This window comes from Anguilla anguilla, chromosome 18, assembly GCF_013347855.1.
Source record: "Anguilla anguilla isolate fAngAng1 chromosome 18, fAngAng1.pri, whole genome shotgun sequence".
Lineage (NCBI taxonomy): Eukaryota > Metazoa > Chordata > Actinopteri > Anguilliformes > Anguillidae > Anguilla > Anguilla anguilla.
The window spans coordinates 4,172,563-4,189,058 of NC_049218.1; the positions used below are offsets into that span (position 1 = coordinate 4,172,563).

At 45.8% G+C, this 16,496-nt stretch overlaps 1 protein-coding gene across 1 annotated transcript; it reads left to right on the forward strand.

The window, feature by feature from the left end:
* The first annotated feature begins 3,267 nt into the window (after positions 1-3,267).
* Positions 3,268-13,035, forward strand: LOC118217737 (inactive pancreatic lipase-related protein 1-like). The gene is made up of 13 exons (XM_035399731.1): positions 3,268-3,286; positions 3,586-3,634; positions 3,880-4,034; positions 4,326-4,448; positions 4,887-5,021; positions 5,854-5,962; positions 6,653-6,772; positions 7,402-7,521; positions 8,568-8,686; positions 10,190-10,319; positions 10,990-11,107; positions 11,354-11,521; positions 12,913-13,035. The coding sequence occupies exons 2-13, from the start codon at positions 3,586-3,588 to the stop codon at positions 12,974-12,976; spliced, it is 1,410 nt and encodes a 469-aa protein (XP_035255622.1). The 5' UTR covers positions 3,268-3,286; the 3' UTR covers positions 12,977-13,035.
* The last annotated feature ends 3,461 nt before the right edge of the window (positions 13,036-16,496 follow it).

Genomic DNA, 16,496 nt, shown 5'->3' on the forward strand with positions numbered 1-16,496 from the left:
TTCTGATGTAGTCCAATCCAATCAAAGACAAAAGACAAGCTTTAAAAAATTCTATTGGGCTGCTGGAAGGCTCATCCGGTTAAGGCACCGTTTCCAGTGCATGGATGGGCCCTCCCAGTTCGGGATGGAATGCAGACTGCGCCAGTACCAACTGTGCAGCCCCAGTAAGCTCGCAAGGTGACGTATAACAGGTGCCGGTGTTGCCTAGAGTTAGAGATCCACGTTTCATCGCTCTCTAGCGGTCCCTGCTGGTTGATCAGATCGCTGCCTGCAAGTCCGCCAGATCACAATGCACTTGAAAATGTCTTCCTCTGAATCATCTCTGTGCCAGCTGGACTCTGGAAGCCACAGTGTGATAAGAAGTGGGGCTTGGCATTTTGAGTTGCTTGTCTGTGCTCTCGCAAATCGATGGCAGAGGTTCTGGCAACGAGTGCTGATAAACAGGCTGGGGCCAATCATTTAGGAGAAAAGGGGGAGAGCATTAAAAAAATAATCTTTTTTAAAAACTGGGTAGTGAACCCTACTTGCACAAATTCTATCTATAGTCAACTCCATAACATTTGGGACAAAGACATTTTTTTCATTGATCTGGCTCTGTACTCCACAATTTAAGATTTTTAATTAAACAATTCATATGCAAAGTGTAGATTCTCAGCTTTTATAAAAGGGTATTTTGATACATTTTGGTTTCACCATGTAGAAATTACAGCACTTTTTATACATAGCCCCCCATCTCCGGGTGCCATAGCAGAATCCAACTGAACATGTGTTTCTCATGCTGAAGAGAAAACTTAAGGCAACTAGCCCCCAAAACAAGCGGGAGCTGAATATGGCTGCAGTACAGGCCTGGCAGAGCACCAGAAGATACTGAGCACCTGTTGGTGTCACAGACTTCAAGCAGGCATTGCATGCAAAGGTGACAAAGTACTAAGCATGACTGATTTTCATTTGCATAAAATGAACATGTCCCAAATATTATGGTGCCCTAAAATGGGGGGACTAGAACAAGTGCTCTAATTTCTACACAATAAAACCAATGTAGATAAATACCCTTAAGTAAAAGCTGAGAATGTGCACTTTAACCACCTGTAAATTATCTTTTTAAAATATATCTTTGTCCCAAACATTATGGATCTCACTGTATATCTACTCATGCAGTGTAGTGAAGAAGATTGCATGTAAAATAAAGATTGTTCCAGATCAAAGCGTGATTCAGCTGCTGTTGTGCCACCACTGGTTGTGAGAGTAAAATAATTCCGTTTGGAAACTAATCTCCACTTACATCCATTTAGAAATAGACTATATTAAAAAGATATTATGTATTATGATGCAGAGGGTTGGACCAGAAACATTTCCACTGTGCATAACTTTAAAGTCATAAAGTTCACCTCAGGTCATAAGCATGTCTGCAGACCGAATGTATTACTACTATAAAGCATACTTAAGTAACTTCTCTTTTATAGCTTTGATACCACTTGCTATGCCGAAGTAGCATGATGATACTGATTGATATTTTACAACATTTATACAGCATGTTATAATCTTTACTCTGAGCCAGAAAGTTGGAGTAAGGTGTTTCTTTAAGGTTACATTTGTGTTGACAGGGTAATGGTACACATCAAACATGAAATGCCCCCCCCTCCCCCAATATTACTGTGTTGTATTGGGGGTACTGTTAGTGACCCCCAACAGCCCCCCCCCCCCCCCCAAAAAAAGAAAAAATTCAAAATAAAATTCCCTGGTTGTTTGCCCCCCCCCCACCAGAGTTGAAATAAGATCTATGTCCTTGCCCACAATATGCTCCTGCATATAAAAGCATGGTGGTTACAGCCTTATGTTGCCCATGAAATCCCTCTGATCTGCAATAGCCCCAAACTACACCACAGGCAGAAAAAAAGCAGGGACATGTCAGATCACATGACACCGTTTCCAGTCTACAGGAACAGTGCAGGTTGCACGTATTTCTGAAACAGCAGAGCTCCACTTCTCACGAAGAAACTGGGCCTACCAGGATTTTTGTCTTGTTAATATCTATATGTGACTTCATGGTTTAGGATCTGGGCCAGTAACTCTGAGGTACTAGATTTGATCCCTATGGGGGGGGGGGAACTGGTGATGTGCCCTTGAGCAAGGTACTCGACCCGAAAAATCCAGCTGAACAACTACACTGCATGTAAAAAAAAAATGCAAGCTGCGCAAGTCGCTCTAGTTAGGAGCCTCAACGTAAAATGCACATTATCGATAAACTGCAGGTCGGAAGCCATCAAGACAGAAAGCCTCAAGGGAACACGCATAACGTGGAAGAGCAGGGCTGAGGGGAGCAGAGCAGGGCTGAGGGGAACAGAGCAGGGCTGAGGGGAACAGAGCAGGGCTGAGGGGAAGAGCAGGGCTGAGGGGAACAGAGCAGGGCTGAGGGGAAGAGCAGGGCTGAGGGGAACAGAGCAGGGCTGAGGGGAACAGAGCAGGGCTGAGGGGAAGAGCAGGGCTGAGGGGAACAGAGCAGGGCCGAGGGGAACAGAGCAGGGCTGAGGGGAACAGAGCAGGGCTGAGGGGAAGAGCAGGGCTGAGGGGAGCAGAGCAGGGCCGAGGGGAGCAGAGCAGGGCTGAGGGGAGCAGAGCAGGGCTGAGGGGAACAGAGCAGGGCTGAGGGGAAGAGAGCAGGGCTGAGGGGAAGAGAGCAGGGCTGAGGGGAAGAGCAGGGCTGAGGGGAACAGAGCAGGGCTGAGGGGAAGAGCAGGGCTGAGGGGAGCAGAGCAGGGCTGAGGGGAAGAGCAGGGCTGAGGGGAGCAGAGCAGGGCTGAGGGGAACAGAGCAGGGCTGAGGGGAACAGAGCAGGGCTGAGGGGAACAGAGCAGGGCTGAGGGGAAGAGCAGGGCTGAGGGGAAGAGCAGGGCTGAGGGGAACAGAGCAGGGCTGAGGGGAGCAGAGCAGGGCTGAGGGGAAGAGCAGGGCTGAGGGGAACAGAGCAGGGCTGAGGGGAAGAGCAGGGCTGAGGGGAACAGAGCAGGGCTGAGGGGAAGAGCAGGGCTGAGGGGAAGAGCAGGGCTGAGGGGAACAGCGCGCGAGTGAGGCCAGAAATATGAAAGCAAACAGTAACATCAAACAGCGACCCGAGGTAAACAGCACTTTTGGCCCAGCGACTGCGGGCCCAGCTGGCCGCTTCCCAGGGTATCAGCCACAGGTGATGTAACACGCCTATAAAAAAAAAAGGCCTATAAAAAGGACATGGGACGAAATCAGCTGGCGCCATTCATGGTAAGTACCGGCTCTCCTGCCGCTTTCGTCGGTAGATATTTATTTAAATGTTTGTGTAATGCATTTTTAAGATTTTTACCATACAATGAAAAGTGTCATATATAAATAATAATTATTGTTGTTGTGGTTATTACATCACATTACATTGTTGTTGCTGTTATTATTATAATTATTATAATTATTATAATTATTATTATTATTATTATTATTATTATTAATAATAATAATAATAATAATAATAATAACAAACATTATTATTATTAGAAGAAACCATAAAAAATGATTAGTAAACAGCAGCTGCTCTTGTGTTTTATTCTAAATGAATTTTAGATGTCTGTGGTCTGGATTCTGGGCTTGTTCCTGCTTGGCACTGCCAGTGGTAAGTAAGTCGAATCCGATTACATCCAACGAAAAAAAACTTTCAAACGTTAGCTGCCTAACTCACTTCAACCGAACTTCAGGAAATATCTTACATGTTGTTTTATGTTTTCGCTTTTTGTGTGTGTGTGTGTGTGTGTGTGTGTGTGTGTGTGTGTATGTGTGTGTGTGTGTGTGTGTGTGTGTGTGTGTGTGTGTGTGTGTGTGTGTGTGTGTGTGTGTGTGTGTGTGCGCGCGCGCCGATAGGTGGCGAGGTGTGCTATGAAAACCTGGGCTGTTTCACGGACGACGTTCCCTGGGCGGGCACCACCGAGCGGCCAATCGCCAAGCTCCCCTGGAGCCCAGAGAAGATAGGCACCCGCTTCATGCTCTTCACCCGGCAGAACCCCAACAACCACCAGGCAAGTGGGCAGCAGGACAGGAAGTGAAAGGAAATGCAGTCAGCGAGATGAGATCAGCTGGATGTATCAAAACTTGTACAAATCTGCCACTGAAGTCCATTTACTCAGTGTGACCTTACGGTGTACATGCTTTCCCATGTACACCATAAACTTCCCAAATTTTTTCCCATGTGAATGTTGCTCACAGGGTCCACTTTACAGGTAAATGTTAACATGACAACCTGTAATGTGTGATGCAGATTGTGTCCCTCTAGAACAAAAAGGCAAACTGATTGCCCCTAACATCCGCAGGAGATCACAACAAAAGAGGACATCCTTCTGGCATCGAACTACAACGGGACCAGGAAGACGCGCTTCATTACCCACGGCTACGTCGACAAAGGGGATGAAAACTGGCTGATTGACATGTGCAAGGTACAGGGCACGCTTGCTCATTTCTGAACGGTGCTCCCGCCAAATAGGAGAAAAGTCCATCTTTCGAAAGGGTCAATAAAACGGAGCACATAAATCATCTAACAGCAATTAATAGCAGGAAACCGGCCCAAGGGTTGTATAAGTTGCACTTTGCAACCCAGACACAACGCCTCTCTCAAGGGCATTAGCCGCTTTGCCACACCCAGAATGAAAAGCTTGGTGCCTCTGTCTCCACGCAGTGCTGCAATCCTTTTACATCACACACACACACGCGCGGGAGGAGTCACGAAATGACTTTCTTAGAAAAAAAATGCATTTACATTCAGCAGGGGACCGCGCAGAATTCACTGGTCGCACCGCACCGTTTAGCTTAGCCACAAAAAGCTCATTTTCACCTGCAGTCAGAAAATGGCCCCTCTGAAATGCCTGTGTTCTCAGCTGATGCTCCAAGTGGAGGACATCAACTGCATCTGCGTGGACTGGAAGAAGGGAGGCCGGACCCTGTACACGCAGAGCGCCAGCAACATCCGCGTCATCGGGGCCCAGATGGCCTACATGATCCAGCTGTTCCAGGTAAAAAAACAGGCCAATCACGTCGTGCGTTCACGCCACCTGGGGTTCACGCCAAAGGTAGTGAGGATTAATAGTTGCGTGTTCAGCAGGTTCAGCGTTATGCAACGAAATGTTATCAACTGGAACTGGAATTGGAAACCACGTGAAAATGGGCCGACCCAAATTCGCACGTCTCAGCACATTTCCCTCTAAATAATGCAGGACCAAGTTAAAGCTGTGAAGCAGTTTCAATCCAGCTTCCCAAGCATAACACCCATCTCAATGCATCACGCAGCTGTAACTCAGTAAATTATGTGTTATATATACAGTATATATGACAAGATATGGCCAGTACCTTGTAAAATGTAGTCCAGATATTTTTATTGTGTATTCTGAACTGGAATATTTGCCCTGAAAAACATATTATGTGCAATATTTCCAGACCACTGCATGCATGAACTGGCCAACTTTGTAATATATGTGGTATATTTCATGTATATTGAAAGATACATGCCTTATATTTTTGACATTGCTGATTTTTTACTAACCACACTGTCACATGTAAAATGGAATTATTTCACTCTCAATGTCTTTCACACGTTTCTTGTGTCTTCAGTTCATCTATTCGTGAAGCACATAAATGGCATTATTACTGAGAGAAGAACAGAGCCTTTTCTGAGGGACACAAGTTGAGTGTGGAAGTGTATCTCAGAGTAGCACACCTGCTCTCTGGGGAATATTCTCTCACACAGAGAGCAAACAGAGGGCGTTCCACACGAAGGCCATAGATAATAACTCTGTCGATAAAACCTGTTTGTTTGTTTTGTTTTTATTCTTTCTTTTAAACGTGAAGACGGTGTACCAGCAGAGGCCCGAGTCGGTCCACATCATCGGACACAGCCTGGGGGCACACTGTGCAGGCGAGGCCGGGCGCAGGACACCAAACCTGGGCCGCATCACCGGTGAGGCCCCAACCAGAGGCGACGCTAGGGGGGTGCGGGTGACACCATCAGAGGGGGGTGACACCGAATTGACTGGCACAAAATTTTTTGTGCAGTGTTTTGTGTAGCGACGGGTTGAAACAGCTAATTTCTCCCGATGCAGTGCACTGTCTGCCGGTTGATTTAATTAGCGGTATTAATGTGACGAGAAGCGCTTTGTCGTTTGAAAGCATAACGCGCATAACTTGCGCCCACACCCGCCAGCAGCACCCACATCCGCCCCCCCCCCCCCCCCCCACCTACATATATATTTGTGTGTGTGAACATAAGTGTGCATGCGCACACGTGTGTGTGTGCGCGTGCGTGTGTGTATGTGTGTATTGCAGGTTTGATCCCATCTGTCCATCTTTCTACCTGGTTGCTTCACATTTTTCTTTCTCTTGCTTGGAAAGCGAACACTAATAAAAACTTAAATACACTATAAATATGTGGACCTTTTGGACAAATATATTTCACAGCAAATTTAATTGTTACTGTAATATCAGCAAGAATTTATACTATTTGCACAAATTTTGCTTAATGTCTCAATACCCTGACAATATTTTTGTAAGCTATACATAAACTTGAATATATTTGCAGTGTATTCCACTTCCGCAAGGGAAAGGCAATTCGCTTGAGGTGGTCACCCGTGCGGGGATTTGTGTCCTTCAGGTCTGGATCCTGCCGAGCCGTACTTCCAGGGCTGCCCCAGCCTGGTGCGCCTGGACCCCAGCGACGCCAAGTTCGTGGACGTCATTCACACAGACGCGAAACCCATGATTCCCTATCTTGGTAGGTCGCACGTCTGAAATATGGCTTCTCGCGGGTGTAAATATACATTGTGGTATCCAGCATTCCTCAAACCCATGTCCGTGCTGCTACACAGGTTACTCTACAGGGTTGGAGTCCTGATCTATGTGGTCACTTCTGGCACTACGATCTTTACTTCACTCTAGTGTGTTTCTTTTGCACCTCTGCACCTTGAACTAATGCACTTGTTGTACATCGCTCTGGATAAGAGCGTCTGCTAAATGCCTGTAATGTAATGTAATGTAATGTAATGTACACGATCACTCTTAAAACCACAGAACCACAGAGAGAGGGTTTCGAGGACTCAATCATTTGGACTTCGTTGATAAAGTGTGTCTTGTTTCAATATGGATGTTAGCGCTTAGCACTTAAGATAGCATTTTAAGAAAGACTGAAGCTGTTTTGAAGGCAAAGGGTGACCACAGTCCTTATTAGTTGCTTGATATTCACTTGTGTAGTGTCTCCATGATTTTATCCAACTCCCCATACATGCTATTACACTGTAAGTCAAATTAATGTTACATAATTAAGTGTAATTAAAGAAATATTGCAAAAAAGTTACTTCCAGTGAACGAAATGATACGTATGACGATATTAAAATTCTCATCCAGGGATGGGAATGGCTCAGGCTGTCGGCCATCTTGACTTCTACCCTAACGGAGGGGAGCACATGCCTGGATGCGACAAGAACCTCATCTCTCAGATTGTGGACATCGACGGCATTTGGGAAGGTGGGTGTGCAAAAACAAAGAAGAAAATGTACTGACTGTACCATACTTCAGGCTTGGTCCAAATGCATCTTTCTGGGGACCATATTCTTTCAAATATCGCATTTGCTGGCCAAATATTTTCCGTATACTGTTTAGAAAACAACTTATGAATAGGCCGCTGGCACATGAGAGTAGACAAAGCAGATGCATTATCAAAATACGCATCTATTATTTATTCTGTCACTACTGTGAGATGTTCTGCAGATGCAGACCTGAACATACTCACAATTTCTTCTGCATCTAAACAATACATTTTTCCCCTCACAATGATCAGAGTGTGCATTCGAATATCTATGGTGGGCAGCCAGATGAATGGCCTTGCAGCAGACCATAGAGTTTTTTTGCCGGCAGTTGAGCAGGCCAATGCCACACAGGGCGCGGTACTGACTGCCAGCTACCCCAGCCCTGCACGCTAGAGGTCACATGCGATTTCGCGTATACGCCCCGAACATTACGCTCGGGATGCCGCGAGAAAATGCCCGGGATGCCAAGTGCGTTAGCGCGACTTGCCGCGCGCGGCTAAAGCGACCAACGGGCCTCTCGCTCTCTCTCATCCACGGCTCTGGGGTGCCTGACCTACGGAACATTGGAGCGGGACCAACGGAAAGTCATAAAAACCATTACCGTCGCTCTTGTCCCCCAGCTGCAATCCCACCCCCCACCCCCCACACCCCCCCCCCCAGCCCCCGGCTCTGGTCAACAATAAAAGGCAGCGGCTCCTTTTGAAAACCCCGCGGCGAGATGGCAAGGCTCAAATGTGCCACATTCATGCCGTGCCCGGGGGGCGGGCACAGCTGACTGTGCCACTTTTGATCCTGTAGATAAGTGAGAGCCCCCCGGGCCAAATAGCTGAGGGCCTTCGGGGCGCCACCGGCTGCCCCCGGCCCCGCCCCCCACCGCCGCCGCCGCCATAACAACGGCAACCAGATGACCTCTGCTGTCTCTTCTGCCCCCCCAACCCCCTCCCGCGCCCCCCCCCCCCCCCGTCCACTCCCCGGCTACACCAGGCACCCGCGACTTCGTGGCCTGCAACCACCTGAGGTCCTACAAGTACTACAGCGACAGCATCCTGAACCCAGAGGGATTCACTGGGTACCCCTGCTCCGACGGGGGCGTCTTCGAGTCCGTAAGTTCTGCTGCTCTCCTTGGCCTTCAAGGTCCTCCCTTGCCCCCAGTGAGCAGGGGGGAGTAGGGTGGTGGGTGGTGGTGTGTGCAGGGGTTGGGGGGCAGGGGTGGGGGGGACACACCCGCTTCCCCCTGCCCCGCTTCAACCGTGACCACAAGTTCAAATAAAGAGGGCGACAGAGACTCCGTGTCGGATCGTGGTGGGGGCCACCTGTTGGTTCACATGACACTGATACGGTTGTGAAGCATTTCCATGGTTTTTGATATTGATTCATTTGGGAAGGGGGGTGGGGGGGTGGGGGGAGGGGGGTGTTGGAGGGGGTTGCCCCACGCCTGCCCACAGCTGTCTGTGTTCATGACAGTTTATCCCTAGTTTGGGCAGATCTCCCATTAAACCAAAGGGGGGGGGGGGGGTGGTGAGGGGGGCAGGGACTGGAGCATGGCCCCGTGTGACCACACTGATGGGGAGAGGGATGCCTCCTGGTTCTGCATCTCATAAACGCCCTTGGGTGTTATCCCTTTCCCCAGTTGACGGATTTAAAGTCGCCTGTTCCCACACCGTAAACCCCCCCCCCCCCCCGGCCATCCTCCTGCCACTCTCTGTATTTTTAGGGGACGGCTGATCTCAGCCCCACAGAATGTGAGGCTGGGGGGGGGGGAAAGTCTTTGAAAGTTTTTCCCCTGTCTCGAAGACACTGACTTGCTGACAGCGTCAGTGAGGAATGATTCTGACTCACACACACAAGGCCTCTGAGAGGACAAAGTCTTTGACAGCTTTGCTCAGCCCTCAGACGTTCCTGGATGGATTTCTAAAATTCACCTCCCAGATAATTTGAGTGCATGAATGTTTCCATTCTGACTTGTCGTACCAAATTAAGGAGGGGTGAAAACATTTCTGAGGAAACCAAGCAGTGGTTTATTTTTACTGTGGGAAAAAAAGATGGCAATCTATTTCCATCAGTCTATCCATCAGGAACTGCCTCACAGAAAATAAGGATAAAAACTTATCTGTACTGATTGCTTTTTTCCAGTTTTGGCTGGATGTAAGCCACATCTATAAGTAATTCTTGAGAGTGTCCTTTGCTAAAGTTTTGATCCAGACACATATAGTCATACCATGTATGTTTTTGGGTAAATAAATATCACACATATAGTAATATGCACACATATATAAATATAAATTTACATCGGCACTCAGAACCTAATACATCAATTAAAGTAGTTCATCACATGGGTTACTCCTCCATCTATCCTCCAACAACACCTCCGCACCCCCTCCTTCGATCTCCCCCAACACCCCCTCCAGAAAGCCCTTCGACCTCCCCCCCCCCAAACACCCCCCCTCGAGCTCCCGCAGGAGGCCCTGAGAGGCCGTAAGAGTCTGAGGGAACACTAGGGAACAGCGAGGACCCTCGGCGCGGTCGCTTGCGGCTATGCCACACGGAGCACCGCCCAATTTCTACCGACTGGGTTTCCCGAATTTTTTTTAATCTGTGCGATTCAGGGCCGCTGTTTCCCCTGCGGGGACGGGGCGTGTCCCTTCATGGGTCACCATGCCGACAAGTTCCGTCGGCCGAACGGGGCGGAGAAGATGAAGTTCTACCTGAACACCGCCGACGCCAAGCCTTTCGGTCGTAAGTGTTTGCACCGGTCGAAGAGGGGAAAAAAAAAAAAAAAATGTTGCTACAACATTCATACAACGCTTTTTAAACTCACTTTCAAAACACTCTGCAAAAGGCCTGGCGTTGCCACTTAGTGGTAATAATAGTAGTATTTCTTTGCTGACAATCCCAAAAGTGGGAAACAACTTTATCACCAAGCATTACAACATAACATTAAGACACTACACACACATACACTACAATCCATATAAGTAATATGATATATGTATATGATAGAAGGCTATGTAGGGGCAACAGAAACACTGACTTATCGTGGTATATAGAATATGAATTAATGAATTAATGAATCACTGTATTTATATAGCACTTTTCCAAACGCTCAAAGTGCTTTACAGTGATGAGTGGGAACTCATCTCACCTACCACCAATGTGTGGCACCTGGGTGATGCACGGCTGCCATTTTAGCTTGACGAGTGAAGAAAAAATAATGTTTTTTTTGATAAACAGTACCATTTATTGTAACTGATATTTCTGACGATCTGTCTGTACTTCCTCATAGTCTTATGTTCGTTTAGAACCTAGAACTAGTGGCAACCACTCCACCATCGGCAAGAACCAACAATGTACTGGTGCAATATTAAATGGCTTGTTTCACCCGAGTGTCGCCTTTTTCCGGTTCCAGGGTATCGCTACAAAGTGACGGTCACAATCAGGGGTAACCGAGCACTTCTCCTGACTGGGACAATGAGCGTGGCCATCTACGGGACCCAAGGCAACACGAGACAATATCAGATTAGAAAGTAAGCGCTGTTTTTTGGATAAAGTCCCTATTCGGGAAGAGCCACCGCGTGACTCCTAAACATGATTTTGTCCAACTTAACATGCATCCAACCCTCAACTTCTTAACTTACACCTTATGGGTGTACAGATAAGGGTCGACAGACTACAGCCAGCTTGTACATTGTTGTGTCATTTTTCCATTACACCCTAATTTTTCCCCCTTGATCCAGTGATACGGACTGAGGCTCTTATTCTAATCTTCACAGGGGTCTCCTTAAGCCCGGGAACACGTACGAAGCCTACATCGACACCGAGACGGACGCGGGCGAAGTGACCAAAATGAAGTTCATCTGGGACAACAGCGTCATCAACCCCTTGTTCCCCAAGCTTGGCGCTGAGAAGATCGTCCTGCAACGGGGAAAGGACAGGCGCGTGTACGTACCCCCCCGCTTCAGCAGCCAAAAAAAACGCACTCCCGCAAACACCAGCTGGTCCAGGACAGCTGCCGTTACCTTCAGCCAACCAATGACAGGAACTTCATTGTATAAACGCGCACCCTCGTGGAGGTTTGGGCTCAAGCTTTTAAAAAAAGAAACTGCAGATATGTAGAGCTTAGAATTAAGGGTTCCATCTGATATCTTGGTCAAAATTTTGTTATACTAGTAGAAATGCTCTTTTTATTGTCTTTTGTTAAAAAACAGGTGAAATTACTTTTCAAAAAATTGGTGAAACAAACAAAAATAAATGCATAAACAACGTTACGACAAGGCAATTTTGAACACTTGATATATCAACATGACTCCGGTTACAGACAGAACCCTATAGCTCTAAGCTCTCAGTTTATTTGGGTGGCACTCACCGGTAGGTCCACTGGTTCCTGGTCTTTTTTTCCACGGCAGCAAGTGACCGAGGTAACTTTTGGTCAGCTAGCATTAGTCGGTCGATCATCAAAAGCAGTTCTTAGAGTCAGGGTTTTCATGACCTGGAGCGATACAATACAATCCATTAATCCTCTGGTATCTGTTATCGATCGCCAGCAAATTGCCCTCTTTAAATTGATACCATTTTGTAATCTAATCAAACTTCAAGTACAGGTTTGTATCTTATCTTATTACATGAACAGCATTACTGTTTGTAGATCAGATGGCAAAAGCCATGTACGTTGCATGATTATATAAATGCATAAGCACAAATCAACCAACCATAGGCCCTATTCAAGGGAAACATACAGCACGGAACTCATGCTTTACCATAAAACTGCTCTACTGTACACTGCTCATACATTCAGGCTTCTGTGGAAATTGTTGAGATGAAGAAAGCCTGGTGGTGCAGGATAACAATATGAAAATGGAGCTTCCCACAGAAAAAAAATATATTTTAAACATCCAAAACAAAGCCCCTCTTTCGTGACACAGCTAAACAATGTGTAAACTGGACAGTGCTTCCACTCGCTTCATTAAGACAATAAGCCGTATTGCACATCGCATTACTCTTACAACCCCATACGGCATCATTGCATGTGCACTTGCCCGAAAGAGTTAGAAACCCCATAAATATCACATAACATGGCATTCATTTACCAGACGCATTTATCCAGAGTGACTTACATTGCAAGAGAACGTAAGTGTATTCCCCTGATTTATATTAATAAGTAGGCCTATATACACATACATGAAAAGCAACATGAAATCCTTCAAATAGCAGCACCCCTTTTAGAGTAACCTAATGCAAGCACTAGGGGGCAGTTTTGCCACATTTTATGGACATTGGGGATGTTAGATGTTGCATTCATTTTTTTTCCCCTCTCCTCCTCTCCCTATTTCAGTTTCTCATTCTGTAGCTCCGAGACCGTGCGTGAGGAAGTGCTGCAGACTGTTCCTCTGTGCTGAGCAGTGTGCGGTGGAAAACGCCAGCCAGAACACCATAATAAAGCGTCTATCCAAACGCGTCTTTCACTGTCTGACTATTCCCACAGCATCACACTAGATTACCTATACTGATTTAATTAAGTAGGCTATTACCTGAGCACATTTCTTCATTAGACAGTCGAACACATTTGATATTTTTCAGGAGACACTTCTCACAGTATACTATCTATGGATGTATCATTATCGACTTTTTATCATTATCTTTTTTTCGTACAATTATTACATTATTTAGCCACCTTTTCTTAAGGCGCCATATGAGAGCCTACTGTGGATTTTAACTTCTAAGTTACAAAGTTACTTTGCCACAACCCATCTGACAAATTAGTCTGTTTTTAATTGAGAGACTAAAGTGTTCTAAAACTAGCGTCTGGGTGCAGACGTAGGCTATTTCTGATGAACTAATTTCAGTGTGGCGTTTTACTCACAAACGCATTTTACTCCAGTTTGTGCGATTACGCAATGAACGATATTCAAAGGAGAAAGAGAACAATCTAAGACTAATCTCTGATATGTTAATCTTCTAAGTTACCAGACGTTTGTTTGATGAACGCAAAGTTGGAAAGAGTAATGTGTTTGGCAGCACAAAAACAACAATGGCGGCCAAGCAGGGTACCGGCATTCTTTTCGTCTTTTTTCTACAATTATACCTGACGCAGTCCTGAACCTCCAAACTCCACAATCCAACTGAAACACTTCCGGAAAAAACATCGCACCTAATACGTGTTTGAATGGCAGACAATCAGTAGCATGCCGGCCATGCGGTTTCAATGTGATCACGCGACGTGTTTCTGCCGAACACAAATTAGCTGCAAGGCCGAGCTACGGAGTGGCTTTCATAAAACCAACAAAGAAAGCCTATCGATGATTGTTATCGCGCTCAAAATACTGTAGGCTATAATATTGTTTTAATTTTAACAAGAACACTAACATATTTCTGAAGACCTTCCCATCTTGATGAACCAAGAAATGGATTATACACACTTGTATTAGATAGGCCGATAACCTGTAGCTGAAGTGCAAGTCATTATATAAAGTATACTTACAACATAATCCTTGCTAAATATAAAACCTGGTATTGACTTATATAGGATAATTAAACAGAAGTCATATTTTGTGCTTCATAAATGTAACACAAACTGTGTTTATATTTAAACAAGACCAGGTTAAAACCTAGTATATGGCTGGACCTAACACACGTGATCCGGCCAACCAATGTTGTAACTGTTGTATCCCATTAAAACGAATCGTCATTAACAACGGCCACGGTAGACCGGGGAACTCTATACAGTATGCATTCAGCCAAGCGCCATGTTCTTCCACACTTTGAACACGCCTAGCTGAGCGCCTGCAGCTGTAGTTGCTGGGGGTAGTGAGCACAGCAGGTACGAGCAGACCACAGAGGACTCGGGGGAAGCCACTGCTGAAATGTGAGAAAGGGGGTTAGCCTGTGAACTGCCTTTCTCCCTCCTTGGGTGACACTGTGGCCAATTATGCATTTTCCCCGTGCGGCTCTTGATCACAGTTGGCGTGAGTGCGGCCTGGATTTAAATCCGAGCTGCAGGGCACGCTACCACACTCGAACCCAAAAGTACATCATCTAGACAGCCTACGCTACTATACTCTACAGTCTCCAACAACACACTGCATACTTATGACTGTTTTCCACAGTTTGTGCGGTTGCGTTCCAAAATGAGCCACGTGCATGGAATGCGCAGAGCGAGCTCTGTCAGGGAACTCGTGCTGCAGATGGGCATCGTCGGCCTAAGCAATCACGTTCTCACAGCTTTTCATAATTGGGATGGCAGGTATGGCATCCCGCCAAGTTACGCCTTGGCTGGGCGGCATGCCCCATACCTATACAGCACAGAGGGTTTGGTATGGGTTCCCTACAGAAATAACCACAATGACTCTCAGCCCTTAAAAAACATTAATTTCTGTACCTTCTGACCTCATTTCAAGAGACAAAAATTTACAAAAAAACTTAATCAACCAATCACTACACACATTTTCTCATACCTATCCGATCACATGCACACATCACCAGTGGGGCACCTTTTTTAAACCAGCAGTGAAAACCTCCAGTGTTGCTGATTGGCTGCGCTGCTTTTGCATGCTTTGCTGCTACTGCACAGAATTGCATGACCCCACGATCGTCCATGACCCCAGCACCACCTGTTGTTTGGATCTGTCTAGGTACTGGGAAGAGTTTAAGGCATTTAGTAGGAGATGTATTGTGCTCCCTGTTAGATAAGAGTAGTCCACGCTGGTGCGTGCACTGTAGTACCTGAATCCAGATCCATCCATCCATCCATCCATTATCTATACCTACTTATCTTGATGAGGGTCGCCGGAGGTGCTGGAGCCTATCCCAGTATGCACTGGGCAAGAGACAGGAATGAAGCAGATCCACTCAGTGCCAAGCCAAAAAATGTACTTACATATTCATTAAAATCTTCCATCTAAACGCGTGTCCTGACTGAAATATGTTTATTAATTTATGGTTCTCTTATCAAACCTACACACTGCTTCAGACGTACCGTCTAATTCTGATAATAATATTCTTAGATTGTGTAACATTGCTGACAGTTTCATTAATGTTACACAATCTAAAACGATCCAAACAAGTCTATTTGGGCTCAGTCCCAAATGGATTTTGGATTGTCACAGTTTACCATGTAGTGTGATGGGTGGGAGCCACCTGTGCTTCCCCTTTGTTTTAAATACTTTGAGAATACGTTTCTCGATTTATGGAAAGCTTTTATAGAGGTAATTATTGTTGTTTGTGTATGATTGTGTATTTCTGGCCTGCTAACTGGCTACAGTTGTCTTAACACAGTGCACAGCACAGTATGTTGGGTTATGGCTGTTTTATACACAGAAATCACATTAACACAGATGTCCTTTCACATTCTTATAACAATGCTGAATATAAGACTGTGGGTTTGTAATAAACGCCCTGTGTCCCTCGACATTCCACAGCATCGTTTGCTTTTTAACCGTATATGGTTGTTTATTGTTTGACTCTTATTTTTTTATCAAGTGTACTGTATCTATCATTCTATTTAATTTTGGAATTGACATAGGTTTTGTGTTAACGTTAGTGAATTTGGTGCCGCCAACAAGTTCTCCCAGTCAGCCCTTGCTGGTAATGTGAATTTGTACTTCAGACCCGCAGCCATACAGAAGGCTTTTTTGCATCTGTTCATGGAAAAAAAAAAAAAAAAAAACACTCTTTTCTCACTGCATTTAAGATAGAAAGGGGATAGACTGATAAATATTAGCCTTTTATAACGTTGAAAGATTGAGTGTCGCATTTGCCCAAACAAAAAATCGGAACCAAATTACACGTTAAGATTATTTCTCGTTCTTTCTCATTTCGACACAATGTGCCCCAGCCGAAATCCGCGCAATGTGTCACTTATATATATAATTTCAATGGGCCACATATGTATGCTGTATTCATTTATCTGTCCTCTGGCTT